Source organism: Python bivittatus, unplaced genomic scaffold (genome assembly GCF_059951505.1).
Source record: "Python bivittatus isolate LINGU-HERP-01145 unplaced genomic scaffold, Pbiv_v1 ctg000070_np1212, whole genome shotgun sequence".
NCBI lineage: Eukaryota > Metazoa > Chordata > Lepidosauria > Squamata > Pythonidae > Python > Python bivittatus.
In genome coordinates, this window is record NW_028277034.1 from 56,806,041 (window position 1) to 56,828,631 (window position 22,591).

At 51.5% G+C, this 22,591-nt stretch overlaps 1 protein-coding gene across 4 annotated transcripts in view; it reads right to left on the bottom strand.

Moving 5' to 3' along the window:
- Window positions 1–15,096: 15,096 nt before the first annotated feature.
- LOC103053804 (transcription factor COE1-like) overlaps window positions 15,097–22,591 on the bottom strand; it is an 82,930-nt gene continuing 75,435 nt past the window's right edge. Inside the window, exons 14-17 of one of the 4 annotated variants that reach the window (XM_088133235.1) lie at window positions 20,805–20,982; window positions 20,394–20,579; window positions 19,081–19,254; window positions 15,097–15,333 (exon numbers count right to left, since the gene is read on the bottom strand). In XM_088133235.1, the coding sequence (XP_087989361.1) occupies window positions 15,302–15,333; window positions 19,081–19,254; window positions 20,394–20,579; window positions 20,805–20,982 (570 nt within the window). In that variant the 3' untranslated portion in view covers window positions 15,097–15,301. Of the gene's footprint in view, window positions 15,334–15,668; window positions 16,498–19,080; window positions 19,255–20,393; window positions 20,580–20,804; window positions 20,983–22,591 lie in introns of those variants that run through there. The other 3 variants (XM_088133234.1, XM_088133237.1, XM_088133236.1) reach the window with 3 other exon arrangements.

Below are 22,591 nucleotides of genomic sequence, written 5' to 3' on the forward strand. Positions count from 1 at the left end.
TGCAAGTTTACATCATCTTTTGTGCACAGGCATATATTACTTGTATCTATAAAATGACTGGCACGTTTGTTCCCTGAGAGAAGACTGCAGAATTCAGGAAGGGGAAATGGTTTCTGGCCTCATTGCCTTGGCCTCTGTTTTAAATGCTATCTTTTGCTTTTTTTCAATTTCTGTGTCTGTGTGCGCGCACATGCATGTGTTAGAAAGGGGAGGTAGACAGAGGGCGGGTTTATCTGAAGCTGGGTAGGCCGTTTTTCAAAGCAGAGCTGCAGACATTGGAACTGTGCACCGCTCAGCAAGTCCTTAAAACAGCAGTGCCTTTTCCCAGGGTCGTGCAGCATCAGCAAAGCGCTTTTTGGAATATTTGATGTCTGCAAAGGCCTTTCCCTTTCTCCCCAACTCACAGCCAAAACAGGCCCTGACAACCTTTTTTTCCTGCCGTGATGTCACCTTCATCTCATTCCCAGCTCGCAAGTGAGATAGTCCTAAGCTGTAGTCAGGGGTCTTTGCAGGATGTGGTCAAAAAGGTTAAGATGATGGCCATGGTGGTTTGACCGAAGCATGGCCTGTTTTTGTGGCACACTAAAAAAATGGGGAGCTTCAATCATGGCAACCATCTTGACTTTCTGACCCTACCTTGGGGATATCCTTGGCTGTAGTGGTGTGAAAGGAGACTTCCTCCAATATCTGAATACTTATTTGACACTGTGTATGGGCACCTCAAGGTAGGTCTATCTATTATCTATCTACCTTTCTACCTTTCTACCTTTCTACCTTTCTACCTTTCTACCTTTCTACCTATCTACCTATCTATCTATCTATCTATCTATCTATCTATCTATCTATCTATCTATCAATCAATCAATCAATCATCTATCTATATGTATCTTCTGTTTCTCTACTTTCTCTCTAGCATATTTATATCATATCTATCTATCTATCTATCTATCTATCTATCTATCTATCTATCTATCTATCTATCCTCATCTATCTAAGCATCAATCTATCTCAGATTTTCCCCCATTGCAATGCAATTGACTCTCAGCAGCTTACAAGGACCATAAAGCAAAGATAAGATGAGAAAGACTCAAAGTCCAATACACAGAAGGCCACGCAAAGAGGCATCCCGACCCAAATGCCCTGCGGAAGTGTTCAGTCTTCAGCATCTTCTGGAAGGCGGCCAAGACAACAGCAGGTCTAACGTCAAGGGGGAGGCCGATCCAAGGGGCCGGCCCCACCACTGAGAACGTTGCTCTGAGCCTCAGCTTCTTTGACCTCTGGAAGGTGAAGAACCGTCCGCTGTTTCTCCCAGCATGATCCTAATGGCTGGGAGGGTGGGGAGATACGGTCCTGTAGCTAACTGGCGCCAAGCCATAAAGGGCTCGATGGGGCAACCCCAGAACTTTAAATTGCGCCTGGAAGCGCGTAGGCAGCCAGCCCGGTTGGCGAGATTGGTGTCACGCGCCCCCAGCGAGAACGGTTGTCGACCATCCAGGCTGCTGCAATAATGCCTGTTTAGGCTTCGCTATCCACGACCTTGGAGGGAAGTCAGGCACTGGCAGTGGCCGGGAACAGAGGCAGGTGAGGAATCAGCAGTGGGGATAGGAAATCGCAGGCTGGTCCGAGCGAGGGTGAAGAGCGCTGAATTCTATCCAATAAACCTAATTTACAGTGGTACCTCGGTTCACGAACTTAATTCATTCCACGATTCTGGTTGCGAACCGAATCCAATTTCCCCATAAGGTTCAGTGTAAATAAGGTTAATCCGTTCTGACCCCTACGAACGTGGTCGCCAACCGAATTGGTCACCAACCGAATCAAATTTCCCCATAAGGTTAATCCGTTCTGAACCGTATTTTTTTTTAACCACAAAAATATGAAACAAAGGACAGTACAGTAGAGTATGAAGAGAGAGAACACTAACCTCATTTGAGGCGACACCAAAAAGCTTCACAGCAAGTGTCTGTCTGCGACCGTGGTCTCGCCTCGAGGGAGCCACGACCACGTGTCAGAGCAGGGAAGGTGGCCACGGGTCGTGTTCGTCACCCGACGCGGAGTTCGCGAACGGAAGCAAAAATTTGCGAACGCTGCTGTTCGCGAACCGAATTGTTCATGAACAGAAGCATTCGTGAACCGAGGTATTCTTGTATTTATATTTATGTATATATCAAATTTGTCACTGCCCATCTTGTTAAAAAGTGACTCTGGGCGGTTTACAGAAGAGATGAAATCCATTAAAATACAATATAAAACAATCTTAAGTAATTAATGAATAAATTCCAAGGGACGATAAAATTGGCGAACAGCTCGGGGAGTGTCACCAGGGCACCAGCCACCCCCAGGAGAATCCAGGAGAATTCCCAGCTGGAGGGCGAGGGAGGCCGCAGAGGCGGGATTGTGTCTTGCCAGTCGAGGAATTCTGCAGTCGGGGTTGGCAATACTGGCGGCATGTTTCACGCCAGGCTAGTTTTCTGTTGACTCAAGTCAGGGCCAAGCGTGCTCTCAGGAGTGAGAGAAACACCCTGGGTTTCTATGCCACTTTCCAGAAAGACATTCTCTTGGGCGAGGGAGCTGTGCAGAAGCTGCCCAAATGTACATGAAGTTTCTCCTGCACATCCATAAAAGAATTTCAGACAGTATTCACTTACCCTTCCTCTTCAACATTTGGGAGGCAGCGGCAACATTGACATTAAAGGCCAGAACTCAGCTCTGGAGCATGTTGAGGGAGAACGACAAGCATTTTCTCAGCTGACAAATATGGGTTCTTTGCTAAGACTTACAGGAGATCTCAAACCTAACTTCTGCCAAGGAAGGAAGGAAGGAGAGGAAGAGACAGAAAGGGAGAGGAAGGAAGGAAGGGAGGGAGGGAGGGAGGGAGGGAGGAAAAAGAGAGGAAGGGAGAGGAAGGGAGGAAAGAGGGAGGGAAAAGAGATGGAATGGAACTGAATTCCCCTCTTGGGAATCAGGCATAGATTTCCAGCTTGGCAGGTGAAAATCCTCTTTCGACATCCAAACAAAGCATTTTGAGAAATGGCCAGCTGCTGAATTCATGTCGATTTCTCTCTTCTGTGCGTCACATATGTCCACTTCTGGGGGTTGCTGTAAGTGTGTCTGTATGCATGTGTCTATACGAGAGCGATTGAGTGTATTTGCACAAACATTCGTTTTGCTTTCCACCAAGAAAAGCTAGCCTGCGACTCAGGATTGGAGCTACAGCTGCCAGACGATTTGTAAGGATGGGGATTCTGATGGTGGAGGGGGAAGAGACGCCCAGAAAGACCTTAAAGCTGAAAATAGGATGGGAAAAACTCAGCTCACTCTGAGCAGCTGAGACTTGCCTGCCTCTTTTCAGCTTTGGCAAGACATTTTATTCATCTGATTAATATTTCTGCCCATCTCACCTGTGAGATTTTTCATTTTGCCCCGAAGGGCTCAGGCACACTGCTTTCCCACCCATCTCACAGCACGATGGGCTATCCCCATGTTTTGAGAGTGAAACAAGAGGTAGCAGGTATGTAGAAAAGTGCCAATTCACCTTTTGAAGCATTTGGGGGGCTTTAATTGTACTTTTGCATCTTCAAAGCACTTTGGGAATGCTTTTTCATCATTATATTTACAGCCAATCTGTCTGGGGGTTCAGCATTTATTGCCAGGTTTTTCATTAGTGCTGGGTGGAGAAATTCTCCTGCAACTTTTTACTGGACTTTCAGCGGGCCCTCCAAATGCAGTGAGCCCACGTACTGCAAATGGGGAACCCTGCTCTCCCAAAATGATGGGAGGATTTCTCAGTTCTCTGGAGAAATTCAGAAAAACATATATCTACCTAACTGGGGGTGGGGGGGTGGGGAGTTGCAAAAGGTCCTTTGCGCCTAGTTAAAATTCTGAAATTTGGTGAAAAACTGCCACCTTTATGGGTGGGCTCCTGATTCAAATCAGGGAAGTGAGGATGAGGAAAGGAAGGAAGGAAGGAAGGAAGGAAGGAAGGAAGGAAGGAAGGAAGGAAGGAAGGAAGGAAGGAAGGAAGGAAGGAAGGAAGGAAGGAAGGTTGGGATGGGAAGAGGAAAACAAGCAAATTTAGGGCCAGGTCTTTCATTCTAGGGGGGAGCGAGTGTCAGGGTTAGCCCCAGGCCTTTTGCCTCCTGAGGTGAAGGACGAGATTCAGAAGAACAAGATTCAAGGTGCATCAAGGGGCGATTTCTCGGGGCCTGCAAATACCTGGGGCTCTGTCCCAATTTGCTTCCAAAGAGGCCCCTGATCTGATTTTTAATGGGACAGAAGGAGGGAGATGATTCAACGCATGGGGGAGAATCCCTATTATGTCATCAGTTTAACATTAACTCCTTTAACATCCCAGCAAAATGGACTCAGATGGCATGTTGGCTTTGGCTCTGCATCTCCTGGGGTCAAGCCCACGTCAACTGATCCACGCTCTGGATTCCTGCAGTGTGTTATACGTGGAAACAGTCTGGAAACTTCAGTTGGTTCAGAATAGAGCAGCTGGACTGCTCAGTGGGGCTGGCTGATAGGAACGTACAGGATTATGCCAGTTTTTCGCCATTTACACTGACTGCCGGATCCAATTCAAAGTGCTGGCTTTGACCTGACAGCCTTTGATGGCTCAGGATGAGCCCCTTTTCCTGTACGTTCCTGAAGGTCTTCAGTGAGGCCTCCTCAAGGAGGTGAGGTGGCCCCTACAAGGGGAGAGCCTTTCCTGGAGTTGATGAGATGCCTTCCCCAGAGAGGCCCGCCTGGGGCCCACCTGAGCCTCATTTTGGCACCAAGGGAGACCTCCCCTTTTCCTAGGCATTGAGTCCCATTTCCATCCTGTTCTAACCATGTTCTACTTCGTGTGGTCTTAGACTTCGAGGATGGCCCTGCTGCCCTCTCGTTTGGGTGCTGCCTTTGTTTTGTACTGGATTTGATCTGATTGTATATGTTTTAACTCAAATCGTGTTTGGGTTTCATTGTGAACTGCCCGGACAGCTTTGGCTGTTGGGCAGTTTTAAAAATGTAAAGCCAGCAGAGTCCGACCCCAGGAGGGAAAACGCAGCACCTTCCTAACAGGAGGAAAGAGCTGCCTTTGCCCAGCTTGCAGACCTGCTGTGTTTTCTTCCTGGACGAAGCCTTCAGCAGTTGCACCATTCGCTGAATCCTCAGCGGATGAGAAGGGCTAAGCCACGGGAAACCAAACCAAGATAAAAACTATCCAAGTTTTTCCCACCGTGTTAACGCAGCTGCAGGTTCTCAATATCACCCATGAGAGGCATCGGCCTTTCTCTGTTGGACCGGGCAGCCGTAATCCATCTGAATGATTTGGAGCCATGTTTAGTTTCTGAGATGATTGAGGTCCTTAGAGACATTCATTTGGGGAGGGGGGGGTCGCAAGAGGGTCAGCCTTGTTTTCTTTCCTCTCCTCCCCCCATAACTGGAAGCCATAGCTGCCAATTGGGCATTTTGCAGCTGTGAGTTTGGACTGACCTTCAAGCGGGCAGTCAATGAAAGAGGGCAGTGGGAAGCAGGGTGGCATTGGGATGGCAACGGGTGGCGGGGGGGATAGCATAGCTTGTCCCCTCCCTCGTTCAAGGTGGGGCTGAAAAAATACTCAGCAAAGTTTCCTTCCTTTCCAATGCTTTTAGCAACTGCCTTGATGGGCCTCGGTTGGTACGTGAAACTCTAAACAGATGGGTCTATAAAAAGCATTCAGTTTGGGCTGTCAGATCTAATAGTACTCTCGGCCACAATTTCTAAAACGCACGCAGATGTGCCTTATCTTCCAACACATGTGCGCAGACACGCACACCTTCAAGCCCCCTGTGCATAGAAACGCCTCTCCTGTTGCAGAAGGGAAGAGCTGTGCGGACTTCTCGGGGTCACGGATGAATCCGCTCCCTGTGCCCGTCAGGACAGGGGAACTCAGCATGAAGCGAGGCGCCCATTCCTGAATCAGTGTGTGGCTCTGTGCATGATCTGAAGATGCCACTGTGTTGAGGGTATATTTGGGCCCCCCCAACGGAAGGGTATTCCAATGGCTCTTTTCAAACAACGAACCTGGGGTCTTTTGCTGCCCGAAGAATGAGCAAGAAGGGTCTGGCTTTCCAAATCTCCTCGCTCGATGCCTCACACCTCCCATCTTAAAGAAATATAAACCTGGTTGGTGGGCCCCCCATATGAGCTGCAGCAAAGGAATGGTGGCGAACGAGGGGGCAGGATCCACCGCTATTGCCGCTACACGCCTCCCCTGCTGCGACTCGTGGGTCTGCCATCACCCGCAGCCTGCTTTTCCTCCTCCAGTTGGTGAGAGGAGGCATCTGTCTTGGTGGCTCCAGAGTGAGGAGACCTTCAACCGGCTCAGGATCAGCTGGACCTTGACGATGAAAGGAGACCATGGCTAGCCTGGGGAGGGAGCAGCCTGTCATGTTTGGGTGGGGTGGGGTGGGGGCAACAAGGCAGAGCAAGTTGGAAGAAGGGGGGCAGAAGACGGACCCAGACGTGGGGCTGGAGAAGAACTCAAGGAAAGCTGTGAAACTCATAAAATTAATGAATTCCAGACAACTAGGGTTGGGTGAAAAAAAGACCTCTTAATGATGGGCAGGCTCGGTGCCGGCCAGAGCTATAAAACCTTGGCGCTGTGTGTGTTAGAGGAAGTGTGTTAAGAGCCAAAACGCCTGGGGTCAGCCTGCCTGATCCAGGCATGGCTTGGGGGGGGGGGCGCCGCACCTGGACACGTGAGTCTTCTACGACGACAGGCGAGAGGCCAGGCTGGCCATTGTCTTCTGGGGCCTCCTCCAGACTTGTAACCTGAAGTCTCTGCATGTGGATAGGCTGCTGATGCCCTGGCAGGGGCTCGAGTGCTCTGTTACAGCCTCTCTCAAAGGAGGGGTGTGGGTATGAGCTGGACAGGACTGTACCACCCCTCAGCACCACCTTCCACGATGCTTTGGTGATGGTGAGGCTGTGCACCATCCTTATAGGCAATCGCTGTAGAAAGAAAGAGGGGTGTCTCTTGAGCACCCCTGCCTTGACTTGAACAGTCAGATGTTCTCCTGGAGGAGTTTGGAAGGTGTGATTGGCAATAGATGGAGCAGTGGTTTCTGAGCTGAGCTTTGAAGAGTTTATGGCAGTGTTTCCCAGCCTCATCAATCTTAAGATGTCTGGATTTCAACTCCCAGAATTCCCCAGCATGGCATGGCTGGGGAATTCTGGGAGCTGAAATCCACACATCTTAAAGTTGATGAGGCTGGGAAATGCTGGATTAGGGACTGAGGAGAAACTATGTCATGGAAAACATCTTTCATAATCGAATTGGTCAACAGGGAATACTCCATCATGTTGATTAAGATGCACAGTAGCTGCATTTCCTCCCAGCCAAGGGGAAACAAAGGTGTTGGCCAGGATCATCAACATTCAGAAGCAGTTGTTCGTGGAAATCCTACATGCATGGGAATCCGTGGATCAGAGGATTTCACTGCCGTGCAAAGCTGAGAGTGAGGCGCAGAGACCTCGCAAGGGCAGATCAGAAGGCTATGATTTGTTGATGCTTGTACTATTGATTCATCCTGGAAAAACTGAAGTCTTTTTTCATGTTGAAAACATACTTCGGTGCAGGATTGGGATTAAGGGGTTTCTAGAAGAACAAAGTTTATCACGTGCATCGTTTTTGGCTAGTAAAATTTGATCCTTGGAATCCATCTCCATCTCCATCTCCATCTCCATCTCCATCTCCATCTCCATCTCCATCTCCATCTCCATCTCCATCCCCATCCCCATCCCCATCCCCATCCTCATCCTCATCCCCTCCTCCTCCTCCTCCTCCTCCTATTATTATTATTATTATTATTATTATTATTATTATTATTATTTTGGCCTTTGCACATAGATCCACTTGCATACAGACGCATTTTGGGACCCAGCTAAGTGGCAATACTGAGCCAAGCCTGGCTTAATTTAAAAAGCTAAGCAGCTGGTGGGACTGCTTAGGAGTTGGATGGGAGACCACCAGAAATTCCCTAAGCTAGCTGGAAAGGCAGGGGCAAGCCCATTCCGTGGGGCAGCTGCCAAGGAAACTCCACGTGTGACTGCGAGGTCCCTGGGAGTTGCGCTCAAGTTTATCTTTTCCCACACAAGGTGTTTTCCGGCTGTGTTGGGATGGCCAAGAATGACGTCACCCTTGGCTTGACGGAAGCCTCTTTGCCAAGTGAGTTGCGATGCTGACACAGAGCTACAGCTGAGCCAGCTGTGAAAACACGGCAGTGCAGCTGCAAGAATCAGATTTTCCCCATTCCTGGCCTGGGCCTTTTTTCTTCTTTGATACATATTTCCACTTCAACTTTCCGCTCTCTCTTCCCTCACTGCTGCCCTCCTCTCCTTCCTGCCCACCATTGGGCAACTGGCATTCTGAACCAGACAGGCAGTTGGCTCAGAAAAATCCACCAAAGAGGATGGATTGGAAGAGGATGGATTTCCTGGAAAAATCCACCAAAGAGGAGACCAATTGCTTTTTCTGCTCCAGTTATGAACGTGTAGTTTTTGTTTTTTTTAGCATCCCTGCAGAGGACTTTTCCAGGGGCAAGGAAAACAGGGAGCAGCTTGCAAGTGTGACTGGGCCTTTGCAGAGTTGGAACCAGGTGCCAAAAATCTCTGCCTTCCATATTCTCGGAAGTTTTCTTTCCCAGAGGGCGGGGGGAATTTTTCCGGTTTTCTTTCTGGTTCTTAGAGGACGTTAGAATGGCTTTGGTGGTGCTTCAGGGTTCGGGTCATCACTGAGAGCTGTGAAAAATACCGGTGAATCCCTTCTGAGTCCCTCTCTCTCCACTAGCTGCCCGCTGCTGCACTGCCTCATCGTGGCAGAGGGTGCCCGTGGCAGGGATGGGCGAAGAAGAATGCTGGGATCGTATGCCAAGAAGATGCACTCTTAGCAAGGTCACCCAAGGCGTGAAGGTCATCCCAGCTTAGGGTTGCCAAATAGCTGAACAGGCCAAGGAGGACACGGACAATTGGAAAGGAGGACACCCTAACTGTTTAACTTGGCATCTGCGACAAAAATCAGTGAAAAACTGCAGAAAAAATGTACTTAGGCCTACATGTATATGCAATGACTTTTTCCAGCCTCAGAAAGACTGGTTTTTCAATTCCAATATTTTTCCAGCTCACAATACATGAACGTTTGAATCCCTACTGTTGTGAAAACAATCCAAAGTGAAAACAAAAAGCCAGACGCTTGAAAAGCCGGACAATATTTGATTTTATGGCTAGGCCTGCCAGACGGAGGACACGAGGACGAAGAGGAGGAGCCCCATGCCAGCTGCCCAGCTAAAGCCAGCAGGCACCTCTGCCGGGCAGCAGCAATATAGGAGGATGCTGGCTTGCGAACTATGCAGCCAGATTTGGAAAAGCGGCCTGGGATGAGCTTTGGGAATGAGTGGAAGAGAATCCAGGCAGACTGGAAAGGCAACAGTTCACTGAAAGGATGCTCAGGTGTTTCTTACTTACGTTGCAAGGGGGCCAAAATCATCCTCTCCCCAGCCTGGCCTACTTCTTCATCCAGTTCAGAAGACTATAGCTGTATTTTCTAAGGAAGACAATTGACCAAACTGAGCTGCTAGCTAGCTTTGATCCCTGCAAGGAGTCCTGAGAGTGTGGCTGAAAAGTCCTCTGAACCAAGCGCATCCAGAGGAAGGGTGTGCCGTCACTCTGCCCTTACCTGAGACTGGTCTCAGCGGCTGAGAAGGACCTGGCAAAAGGGGGGGGGGACCACCTGCCCCTCGTCTGGGCTGCCCCCAAAGGATTCTTGCTGTTTCCCCCCCTCCCGAGCAATAAAGACTGCCAAATGATGGATGGGGGCAAGTGGTCCAATCGCTGAGAATCATCTGCAAAGCCATCTTCTCTGGTACAGCTGAGCTGGTGGGAGACTCTTGCCACAGACAAGAAACATGGAGCTCATTTTCTTTCTTGGAAGATGATGCAGTCAGATTTTTGTTTTCTATGTCCCCAAAACAGGAGAGGTGGCATCCCGCTTTCTAGAAGATGGCCTGTTTGAAGGGTTGTCCCACTAGCTCTGTTGAGAAATCCTAAACTGAAGAAGAAAAACTAGCAAGGGCACTCAGTTGCCCACTGCAGAGAGCAAGGAAGGTGACCTTGACAGCGACAGGTCAGATTTGTTACCAACCAAGGGGAAAAAACATGGTTTACGTCCAAAACTGCACAAGTGACTCAGGCAGACACCCCCCTAATTCACATGAGTGTAAGGGGGTGGGGCGGAGGGGAAGTAAAGCCCAGTCAGACTTGCAAGATTCTGTTACTGGAGCCAAGAGTAATAAACATAGTTTGAGCCTTCTGGTGGAGTTGATTTGGTCCCCATAGCGGGGCTGACACCCACGTATGCATGTGCACACGTGTGTACGTGTACCTGTAGCCTCAGCAGCACAGGCACAATTCATTTTCCTCTGCATTATGGAATGAGATATTAAAATGTGTATTTGGGCCTAAAGATTGGCTCTGCAAATCTATGCCCACTTCTGTCCTCTTTTGGGGGCGATATGGGAATGGCTAACAATGAAAGACGAGGCCTCTGGCCAGGGGTGTCTGCAGGGTGGGGTCAAAAAAGTCAAGATGGTGGCCAAGCCCGGGTGATTGAAACTTTGCCCATTTTTATGTGCACTGACTCTTTTTGACCCCACCCTGCAGACCCCCGATCCTCTGGCAAGGAGATGCCAGTTTTGGGAAGCCCTTGAACGGAATCCTCCCTTGCGTGTGCTTTTGCTAGCGGATGAATCCAAACCCTTCTGTTCTGATTAAAGTTCTAAAATTAATTCACTTTTTCCAAACATCTTTTAATCTAAGGAACGTATGAACGGATTCAAGGCTGCAGGTCTTTGAGAAGCTGGCATCGCTGCTTCGGTACCAGCCATTTGGCAACTGAAGGCACCTCGTGCTGTTTCTGCGTGTTGCACTACCAATGGAGGATCAAGTGCCGAATGTCCCAGAGCAGTGTTTCTCAACCTCAGCAACTTTAAGCTGTGTGGACTTCAACTCCCAGGATTCCCCAGCCAGGAATGCTGGCTAGGGAATTCTGGGAGTTGAAGTCCATCCATCTTAAAGTTGTCAAGGTTGAGAAACATTGCTCTAAGCTGATGCAGTGTAATGAATGACGATGCATGGAGGATGAGCAAGGGCAAAAAGCTTTGGATGCCTGGACCGAGGCACCTTTTGAACCCCAGACCTGAGATGATTCCCCCGTTGGGAAGATGCCGCACTTCCTTAGTAGCTCAGCCAGTACTGATGGATATGCGTGTGCCTGGTTGATCTGAAGAATGCCAGAAATCTCCAATGCAAACTTTCCCAAACATTTGTTCCTGGTGTGCAACTGCTACACTTTCTGGATTAAAATTTATCTTTGGGTTCCTAACGTTATAAACTCATAGAGCTCCCACATCCAATCGGCTGGTGTCCTCCGCACCATGCAAACAGCCCCTCCCCTACAAAACCTGGTGTCCTTCAGATGGGCTGGACCACAGCAACTGTGCTCTCCAGCCACCACGACCATCCATTTTTTTCTTGGACACGAACATTCACAGCATTTCTTTCCACTGCATGCTTTGACCAGCATTTCCCATCTAGGATCTCTAGGTTGGCGACCATCTTGTAAGCCAACATAGTGTTGACTGCATCTCATCAACGGGAAGGTATATGCGGTGCACTGACACAAGCTTCCAGATGCAACTGGGAATTTTTCTTTTTAAAAAGACGTCACCTGCCTTTAGTTTGCCACAGGGATAGCTTTTCTCCGCTTCCAACGGATCAAGCGAGACATAATATGATGTAGAGGAAACGGCTCTGGCTGTTGAGCGGGATTAAAAGGGCAAAACCCTCTTTTGCCACAAGAGACAGGAATCCGCTGAAAATTAAGAGAGGGACTTGCTTCCGGAGCCAATTAAGGTGGTATATTGATATATTCTAGGGCCTTTTCCTAAGAAATGACAGTAATAGTTAATTTACATGTGCTTACATTGAAAAACAGTGCAGCCAGGTATTTATCAACATATGGTATTGTACAACAGGACACCATCACAGGACACACAATGGACCGTGAAGAAAGAAATAATAAAATTAAAACTAAGGGGGGGAAAAGACCATAAAAAACATGAGACAGGAGAGAGGATGTTCCGAACGACAAAGATAAATACACAGCGAACAAAACCTGGCCAGACAGACTCGCACCCCGACTCGGAGGGCCTTCCGTCCAAGCAGTCTTTTATTTACAAACGTCCCCTCCCTCTTTGCCGCTTGGAAATAAGGCTAGAAAAATAATGCAGGAGGCCGAGGGGGGGCTGACATGCCAGGGGCGCCCGCCCAGAAGGAGCTGCGTCCGAGCTCGGCGGTTCCTTTCGACGGGGGCTTGCAAATGGGCCCCTGCTTGGATCTCATCTTCTTTTTGCAAAAGGAAGAGAAGAGATGAGTGGAAAAGGGGTGACAAGGAATTGGGGGTTGGTGGTAGAAAATCTCTCTCTCTCTCTCTCTCTCTCTCGGTTTTGAAAAGAACAGCTGAACGCAGAACTGAAGGCGAGGCCAGCAGACCAGCAGTTCACAAAGGTCTGAGGATTGTTTCTAGGGGTGGGGACAAAAGCATGTAAAAGTGGAATGTGGAAAAGAGAAACGAGGCTTTCTCTCATTTTTTTTGTTTCCAAAGCCATTCCTGACCCTTTCATAAGCCTCGGGGGAGCCGAATTTGTTCTCTTTCTTCCTGCTCAGAGATGGGTTGACCTTCTCGAGTCATCCCTCAGGAGTGCCCGGCCAGCCTGGGAAGCTTGGCCTGACTCTTTAGGCAGCTAGTTGGGGAGACGATGGAAGATCACCGGTTGTCACAAATGTCAGGCTGGATGTGGGGGGAGGGGGGCATGCTTTTCTCTTCTTTTGGCTTCCTATCCTACTCTCCAGCTCTCTGGAGTCTGAGGTTATTGCGTGGCCACCACCAAGTCTGAAGAACATCAGAGTCCTGGGGAAATTTCTCCGGCCGGGGATGCCTTGGAGCGCAAAGGCAGGCTGTGGAAAAAGGTGTGCAAAAGGTGGGAGAGGAGGAGCAACTGGGTCTCTTCCCCTCCAGAAAGGCCCAGCAGGGCACTCTGGCCCTGGCATCGCAATGGGTCGGCCTGCGATGTTTGGCTTTCGTTCGCTTTTACACCTGGTACAGAAGAGCGTGGAATTGGGGTGTGCAAATCATGGCTTAGGCGTGAGAATTGCGTCAGGGTCACGGAGTAATGTTGGGAGGGGGAGCAGGGAGGGGATGTTCTGGTGAAGCTGGAAGCGGCAGGTGAGGGATCCTGAATCTTCTGTGCCAATTCGCTCAGCTCCCTGGCTCTCAAATCTGCTGGCTTTAGCAAGGGGCAACAGAGGGGTGTGTGTGTGCGCGCCATCCTGCCCAGAGAATGGCTTGGGCCCCCCAACCCAGCTGTGGACTTTAAACTTAGAATGAACTACTCTTGGCCATGAAACGAGACTTCCCAGAATTCTCTGGGGGATGGCCAGACTGGGAATCTGGGATGAAACATCCATTTACTCTGAATATGGATGGATTCGGAAGAGGGTTCCCTTGCAAAGAGAGTGTTCTCTCAGTCCTAATTGTATTAGGAGAAGATGGATCGTTACTAGAAAGAACTTCCTCCCTCCCTCCCTCCCTCCCTCCCTCCCTCCTTTTTTTCTAGGCTAGCTTCAAAGACTGAAAACCAGTTCCCCTGCAGTGGGACTACAGCTCCCATCACCCATGGCTATCCCAGCCTTTAGCTGAGTTGGCCTGGAGGGCTGATGGGTGACGTGGAGCTGGAGGGGCCCCAAGCCAGTGAAACAAGGTTCCGGCAGGGATCCCTCATCTTGGGTCTCCTGGCCGCCAAAGGGAACAGGGTGGCCTCTTCGGGGTCACTTGGCACCCGCAGACCTGCCGGTCCCCTCTCCTGCCCCCGCTACCGCTCTTCTCATCCGCTGGACCAGCCCGGCCGGCCTGCAGCTCAACCGCAACGCCTTGGCTGGCCAAGCCCCCCTTCCTCTCCTCCCCCACCCCAAGTGGGGCTCTTGTAGAGGTTCCGGGTCCCTTCCTGGCGGAAGGAATCCGCGTTCCTGCTGGAGGGGTGAACTGGCAGCGAGGGGGACAAATGCTCCCGGGGGCCTCGTGGGTGGACTTCTGGAGCGTTTGGGAAAAAAGGGAAGAGGGAAGATGGAGCAGGATGAGGGTGAAAGGGTCAGGGGCATTCCTGCATTTCCCTTGGGGAAGGGCTGCTCGGACTGGAAGCCATGAGGGCACTTGCAGACGGAGGCACAGTGCCGTTGGGCGAACCTTGGCAACGCCCTTTCGGGCTGAATGTGCCGGGGAGAGAAGAGCTTGCCGAGGGCCTGAAAGCTGCTGGGTGACCTCTGTTCGCAGGAAGCTGCTCTGCTGCCAAAAAATGCGGGGCTGGAAGAGCGCCGGGGCTTTACTTGTGAGTCAGGGACGGGCGAGGCCAGAAGCTAAGGCAGAAAGGTCTGCAAAGAATCAGGAGCTGCCGAGGGTCGCTGCTGCCGAGCCAGCTTCGGTTTGCTCGGGGAAAAGGGGGAGCCGGGGGAGGGGTGACGGGGAGTGGGCTGAATCCAAACCAGCCTGCGTTGCAAGGCGGCTCCTGGGAGGGAGGGGGCGCTCCCCTCCCTCCCCTTGCCCCAGCACATTTCCGGCAGCACGCTGCCGAGGCGATGGGAGTGACAAGGCGGATGAGGAGAAGGGCCCAGGAGTCCGGGGGGCGGGAGGGCTGGCGCTCAGGGCCTGGTTCGCACGGGAGATCTTTTCCTTGGGGTGGGGGGACCCCAAGCTTTTTAGGAAAGCAAACATGTGGTGAAAGGAATAGCCCCTCTTGGCTATGAGCAAGTCTACCTGAGTGAGGGAGCCTGCCTGGGTGAGGGTCTCCTTCTGTCTTTGTGATCCTTGAACGAGGGTGGGACGGGAGGCCGGAGGGCCCCCTGAGGGGAGGTGGCAGCACTCCCGTCCCTTCCAAGATCTCCTCCCTGACCCTCTCCTCCTCTTTAAGGAAGGAGCCCCTCCCCAATCCAGAGCTGCAGATCTCCAGGCAGTTGCAGACCATCAGCCTCCTTCAGCCCCGATGCAGCCTGTGCCGAAGAGGGGGACCTGGTGGCGTGGGTCCAGCCAGGTTGGAAGTCACCAGGGATGAGGAGAATTTGGAACCCAGATCTTGCGCACCAGGCCCACGCGTCCTGCTGAGGGTCTCAAAGTCCAAGTGCCAGCCGGCTGCTTTGTCTTTGGGGAAGACGTCCTCCCATCTCCAGTTCACATGGGCGGCACAATTAGCCCCGACAGGCCTGGAAAACAGGAGGGCTGCGTCAAGCCCGGCCTCAACAATGAAGACCCCACGGAACCCCTGCTCTGGAGATACGCCGAGCTTCACGTGCCCAGCATGCAACCGCCCCGAGTGCACCACCGGCTTTGCATGGGCAACATATGCTCACCCAGGTCCTGTAGATTTTTTAAACCTTGACTTAACTGAGGTGCGTGCAGGTAACTTTTTGCACAGAGGAACGTCCCTTACGCAGGCCTCCAACGGCATGTCAAGCTGGCTTCCTGTGTCCGACTCCCAAGCCAAAAGTCAAGGAGAACTTTCCCATTTTTGCTGCACCTGCGCCCCAATTGCTAGAAACATGGCAATGACTCTTCTTGGCCAGCTGGCAGGCTGGTGGAGGCAACCAGCCGACCAAGAGGCTGCAATGTCAGGCAGGTCTGCAGGGTGTGGTCCAGAAAGCCAAGATGGCGGCCGTGACAGTGCGATGCACCTAAAAACTTGGTGGAGCCTTGATTGCCCTGTCGCGGCTGCCATCTTGACTTTCTGGACCACGCCCTGCAGTTGCTCCTGGTGGCGTGCATCCTTGTGGGGCTTCGGCAAGATCAAACCTAAGTCAGACTTCCCGACCAGGCATTGGCCAAACGATCTGGATTTCAATTCCCAGAATTCCCAGCTAAGCCTGACCGTAAGCTGGTCCCTCTGGAAGGTGAGGCTCAATCTGGCTGGAGGACATCAGCTGGGCAAGGCTGATAGGTCAAGGAGACAAGAAGACTTTTCTGAATTGGCTTTAAATCTCTGACATTTGATCTTTGTAGCTGTTGCTTTTAAATGTGCCCACTGTCTAAAGGAGGTTTTCGGCCCAGAGAAGCATATATAAATATGCCCACCTAGGAAATATATGAGTCATGCCCCAAATTGATAAATGCATGCATATTTACATCCACCTATCCATCTCCCCCCGTCTCCCCACCACGTTTGCTTTCATTCTGGTGGACGAGGCAAGTCCTTAGGAGGCTGTTATGGAGGAGTGGCACTGATTCAAGGTGAGAGGAGCGGAGAAAAGAGAAAGCTAGGAGGCCAGGCAGCAGGAGGAGAGAAGGAACATACTGTGATTAAGAATAAGCCAATCCTTGGAGTGACCGAGACGGTGTTTGAAACTTGTCTGCAGAATCCTCAAAGGGTTGGTCTGGTTGATGGGATCAAGGGAAGGAAGGAAGGAAGGAAGGAAGGAAGGAAGGAAGGAAGGAAGGAAGGAAGGAAGGAAGGAAGGAAGGAAGGAAGGAGAGAGAAAGGGAGAGGAAGGAAGGAAGGAAGGAAGGAGAGAGAAAGGGAGAGGAAGGAAGGAAGGAAGGAAGGAAGGAAGGAAGGAAGGAAGGAAGGAAGGAAGGAAGGAAGGAAGGAAGGAAGGAGGAAGAAGCAAGAAAAGAGGAAGGCCAAGAAATAAAAATGGAAAGGCAGTTAGAGAAGCGCAAAAACTGCAGTAGAGACATACTTGAGAATCTATTAAAACAAGAGAAGCAATACGCGGATTCCTTTCAAGAAAATGCCTTATCCTGGTGTTAGATTGGAAGCAACTAGAGCCCCCCCAAAAGCTTTTGATTACCGAATAATGCAGTTTCCCCATTTTCTCTTCTAACAGGAGAGGCTTAGAGGGGACACCATTCCAGGGTGTTCAGAAGGAAGGGGAGTGGGGAGAGCAAGGGAAGAAAGCAGCACAAGGAGGTTACTGGGAAGAAGCTGCTTCCTCTGGCAGGTCTTCTAATTCCAGTCAAGGAGTTCCCCTCCTGAGCAAGGGGGCAGCCCCCGTGCCTTTGCTGGGTTGGAAGCAAAACTGTCCGCTGAGGGTTTGGGGGATTCAAAGGTCTGCTACCAATCAGCCCAGACAACAGACTGGTCCTCACTGAGGGTGCACTTGGCTGAAAGCTCTTTATTTTAAAAACAAATCTGTCTGCTTAAAAAAGCAGCAGGTCAAGGAGAAGGATCTTCGCTTCCAAATGACGCAGCCTTTTTACACTCTGCTGTATTGTTGTACGAAGGCACATTTAAACCCTGTCAGCCTGGCAACTCTTGGGGGTAAAGACAGGGTCCAACCAGCCCCCTCCTCCCAAAGGTGGGCTTATTTCTGTCCACCTAGATCCACAACCATTTTGGGGTGACGGAAGATGCCTCCAAGCAGATGTTACTTTAAGGGAAATGCCCTCTGCTATTCATGAAATTCCTCCAATATACTCTGGAGCAGAAGACCCCCCCCCCGAATTGCTCCAACCTTCACATTACATGGCGAGAAGTCTGAACAGGGGGAGGAAGGGAAGGGAACGAGGACATTTCAAGCTGGAAAATCCAACTTTCCTTCCTTCCTGATCAGGACCAAAGCAACACACTTCTTCCTCCTGATTAAGAGAGTCAGGATATAGGTAATCCTCAACTTATGATCACAATTGGGACCAGAACTTCCATCGTTCAGCAATGTGGCTGTTAAGTAAGTCATGCCCTATTTTACGGCCTTTTTTGCTATGATCGTTAAGTGAATCCAGATTCCCCCATTGACTTTATTTGTTTGAAGCCCCCCAGGAAGGTTGCAAATGGCAATCGTGTGACCCCGAGATGTTGCAAATGTCATAAATACAAGCCGGTTGCCAAGTGCTAGAATTTTGATCACGTGACTGTGGGGACATTGCGACGGTCGTAAGTGTGAGGACCGGTCGTGAGTCACTTTTTTCAGTGCTGTCGTAACTTCAAACGGTTGTTAAATGAATGGTGGTAAGTCAAGGACTACCTGTATTTCCAAGATTACCCAATTTCGCTACATGGGCCAAAATGGGATTAGCTCTGGATTCTGCTTCATATGGCCTGCAAACAAATCTGCTAATCCATGGAGCTGGGAGGGGGAACCTGTGGGGTTATTCAACTACAACTCCCAGCAGCCTCTGGAAGTTTGGCCAATGGGGAGAAGTCTTGGGAGTTGAAGTTTGGCCCCATGCCCCAGTTCCCTGTCTTGCTGAACGGGTTGCAGCTAATCCCAGCGCCTGCACATCTGAATCTGAGTAGAGATTCAGTCCAAACTGGACCAATATCTTCTTTTCAGGTCCTCAGAAGAGCAAAGAAAAGAGGCTTCTATTTTATAGCCTCAAGAAAGCCTTCTCAGGGGGCTGGAGACTCTCTCGGGGGTGGTCTTCCAGCCACTGTATTGCTGACAAGCGATGTTTCCTTTGGGGTTCAGAGGGAGTCAGAGCTGCAGGCGGTGGGAGAGAGGACTGTGCAGCGAAAACGGTTCGCACATGCAGAACGCGGCCAGCTCCTCACTGCACCGGCGCCCAAAGGCCACGTTCTGCCATAAACGTTTCTCCATTCTTTTTTCCCCCCTGAGAAGGCCTTTCCAAGCAAATTCTAGCTGAATGGGAACAGGGAGGCCAAAAAACAGATTCTTTTTTTGGGGTAACACTCAAACCCGCCTTGCCATAATTCCCACTGCCCAGGCTAGTGAGCTGGGAATGATGGGAATTCTGGTTCACTACGCACCAAGAATAACACGTGTAGGTCCTAGACAGTGTTTCTCAACCTTGGCCGCTTGAAGATGTGCGGACTTCAACTCCCAGAATTCCCCAGCCAGCCATGCTGGCTGGGGAATTCTGGGAGTTGAAGTCCGCACATCTTCAAGCGGCCAAGGTTGAGAAACACTGTCCTAGACTATCCATAGGGGAGGTCACAAGTTTGCTGTGGTCACCAGGATTGTAGCCCTGGTGGAAGACAAGCCGTGAGGCCGACTTACCCTGCAGGCCGCTCCCGTTGGTGCTGGTGCAAGTAGGGGGCGGGGAGGCCTGTGGCCGGACGACGGGAGCAAAGGCGCTTTTCTGCTTGACCGCCGAGATCATGTTGACGGGGGAGAAGGAGAAGACGCCGGCTGGGGTGGAGGAGGCCCCCAGGGGCGGACTGGATGGCATGACTGTGTGGGACAGAGGGAGAGGGGTCAGTGGGGCAGAGGAGGGGAGAGCTTCAAGCCCTGGGCAGAGGGGAGGGCTGGCTTTCCTGCTCCTCCGTTCGTTCTCCGCCATTGTGCCAAACCCCACAACCTTCTAACCCCATTTTGGCCGTGAACTGGAAACAGTTTTGCATGCCAAGGTCCCCTTTGCTCTCCAGGTTTTGGGAAGGACCTGGGTCTTCCAAGGGGCTAGAAGGAAATCTTCCAGCCCAGGGAGCCTCCCCCAGATCTTTGGTGTGTCCGGGGAGGTCATGCCCTCTTCCAGAGATTGATTGATTGATTGATTGATTGATTAAATTTGTATGCCACCCATCTCCCCCAGTGGTCTCTTGGATGAACTGGATCTGGGCACCCAAACCAATCGAAGTCCAGAGTTTGTCTCCAGCATGGTTGGTGGGGAACCAAGGCCCACAACAAGGGGGTTCTTACAGTCCTGGACTCTGGCCAGAAACCCCATGGATCACCCAACAGCACCACCAGACGCATGCCTGCAAGGAAGGGCTCCTAAGAAGTCGAGACCTGTGTGAGAATAGGTGCTACTCCTGAGTAGGCCAGCATTCTGGAGGGAGTAATCACCAAGGGTTGGAAACCATGTTTTCTCTTGGGGCTGCCAGAACCACTCCTTGGATAACAGGGCGCCTGCTTGAACCCTGATCTGGATTTGGACCTTTCGGGTGTCTGGGACTCTCTTGCAGCTTTGGCTGATGGCCAGCAAGTGGTGGATCTCATCTGGCTTCTCTTCCCACAGGTTTCTGGTGCGGCTAGGCCCCATGTTCCCACACCCTGCCTGCCTGCCCAGACAGTTCCCCACACTCCCATGGAAAAGAATGGGATGGGTGGGACAGACCCGCTCTCTCTGATTTGGGGGAGCTGAGTCCAGCTCAGCTGGGCAGGCGAGATGGACCAAGAGCCAGCTCAGAAGGCTCCTACGCTACCGTCCCTCCTGCAGGAAGAGACGTTTCACCGCCAAGGGCTTTCCCCAGCCTACTTACACCTGCTCCAAAAAAATTCCCCCCAAGTTGCCCACAAGGATCCTCCATGGCAAGCAAGTAATCCAACCGGTGCCCAGTTAGAGGTCTCTGTCAGACAGCCATGATACTCACTGGCATAGGGGGAGTTGGCAGTGGAGCCGTTGAGAAAGCTGGGCGACCCTGGCACCCCAAGACCGGTCATGGCGGCCCCCGCGTAACCGTTCATGCTGGACGTGATCGTGTTGTAGTTACTCTGTTGTGGGGTGGAGCTGGGCACGTAGCCCCGGGGCGAGACGCTGCTTGCGCTGCGCGGGTATCCTGCAGGGCAGACAGAGAGAAAACCCAATCTTCTCTGCCCCCCAGGGAGCTGAGAGGAAGAGAACTCTAGCCAGACGGTGCTTAGCATGGATTGGCACATGGAGCGTCCAGGTTTAGGAGGAGTCTACCCCCCAAGTGCCAGATTATGAAAGTCATTCGATGGGCGTCCTCAGCTGGGACGGTTCCAGTTATGTGAAAGAGCACAGCGTCCCCTTCTTGGCCTACCTTGCTCTGAGCCCTGAGTGGACTCGCTGATGTTGACGGCCAGCTGGCTCCCAAAGGAGTTGACGCCCATCATGCCCGAGTGCCCGTGGTTCCCGGCCAGGGATGTCAGCTGGTTAGGGTTGCGCGGGACACTGTACAAGGCCTCGGCAATATCCGCTGCCCGTTTCAAGATGATGTCCTGGGCGGGTACGAGAGATCAGCCAATGTCATGATTCTGCTGTCCAGAAAACTCCGTTCCCAGCCTCACAGTCCTGGGAATGCAACGGGCTGGGGATCCTGGGGGTTGAAGTCCCAACTTATCTGGGAAGAGTTGTTGCACAGCCTTTTGGCAGAAGCTTTGGAAGGGGTGTTGGGGAGCCCGGAGGGTGGCTGAGGAAATGGGGGATTTCACAGGTCTCAGGAGCCAAAGTGTGCCAGTCTGGCCCGGGGTGGGGGGGTGGGAAGGTGCTAGACTAGGAAAGGTGGGCGGGGGGGGCAGGTTCACATCCACCCTCAACATGGAAGCTCCCGGGGGAAGGAGCACTATTCGGTCAGCTTGAGCTGCCGAAGGAAAGGCAGGTATGAATCTCATGAATCCATAATAGATAAATAAGTAAAAAGGCACGGCTGGGACAGGATGAGGCAATGGGAGTTTGGACCCATCGTGTCTGGAAGGCACTGGATGGGGGGAAGCCAGGATCAACCAATGACACGACCCTCCCCCAGGTTGCAAATCCCACCCTGAAGCCCTCCCTGATGAAGCCCAGGAGAGTTCTGCCTGCTCTCTGGGGAATCCGTTGAGCAGATGGGGGGGGGGGGCTGCAAAAACTTGAGATGGCGCCCACAACATGTGACCAAAGCGATGCACTTGAGAAACATCGGGGCTTTGCTCCCACCACCGTGGCCACCATCTTGACTTTTTTGACGATACCCTGGCAGAGATCAAGGTTCAGGATGGAGAGATGATGTGATGGAGGGGCTAAGAGACTGGCCTGGGAGGAGCAGCTCGCTGGCCATTCCTGGGCCACTTGGCTTAACCCACACCCTTAACCCAGGTTAGTGGAAGATTTGAGGCTCCACAGTAGGGTGTGCTAAGGTGGGTTCACATTCACACTCGGGAGCTTTCTGGAGTCTTTGCATGTTGGGTGTCTTCTGCCATCTGGACTAATTTAGAGTTCCCTATCTTGTGTCCAGGCAGAAAACGAATTAATCCGAGGAAGCAAGTGAAGTGCCCTGTGTGAACACAGTCCATAATCTCTCTGCCCAGTTCACCGCAGACAGGGGGTGGTTGTGAGGATGACATCAGGGGAGAATCCCAAATGGGGCTCCCAAAGAATGATGAGATAGAAATGGATGAAAGGAAGAACACCTTTTCTGCATGTGCGCAACACGTCGAACTGTAAGCTCACCAAACCAGCTGAGTTCACACAATACACTAAGCCCCACCCACCTCACCCACCTTAATCCCAGCCACGCTTAGCCTGTGGCGTAACCCAGCCATTACTTCTTTTCAGGCGATGGGTGTAACATGTAGCCAGGCTCTCACTCTGGCTTTCCCATCTCCTTGGTGGGCGGCTGAGAATTTTGCCCCACCGTTCTGTTGCATGACACCCCTGAATGGGTGCGGAAGATTTACACCCTGGAAAGGAAGCCACGGGGACTTTGGCCCATAAAACAAAGCTCTCGGTTGAGCCAAACACCTCCCACCTGCTTGGCCTGACCTGACGCCTCCTCAGGACCACAGCAATATCCGTCCAGGTGGTGTTAGCCATGACTGAGCTGTGAAAACATTGGCTGGGCCCTTTATG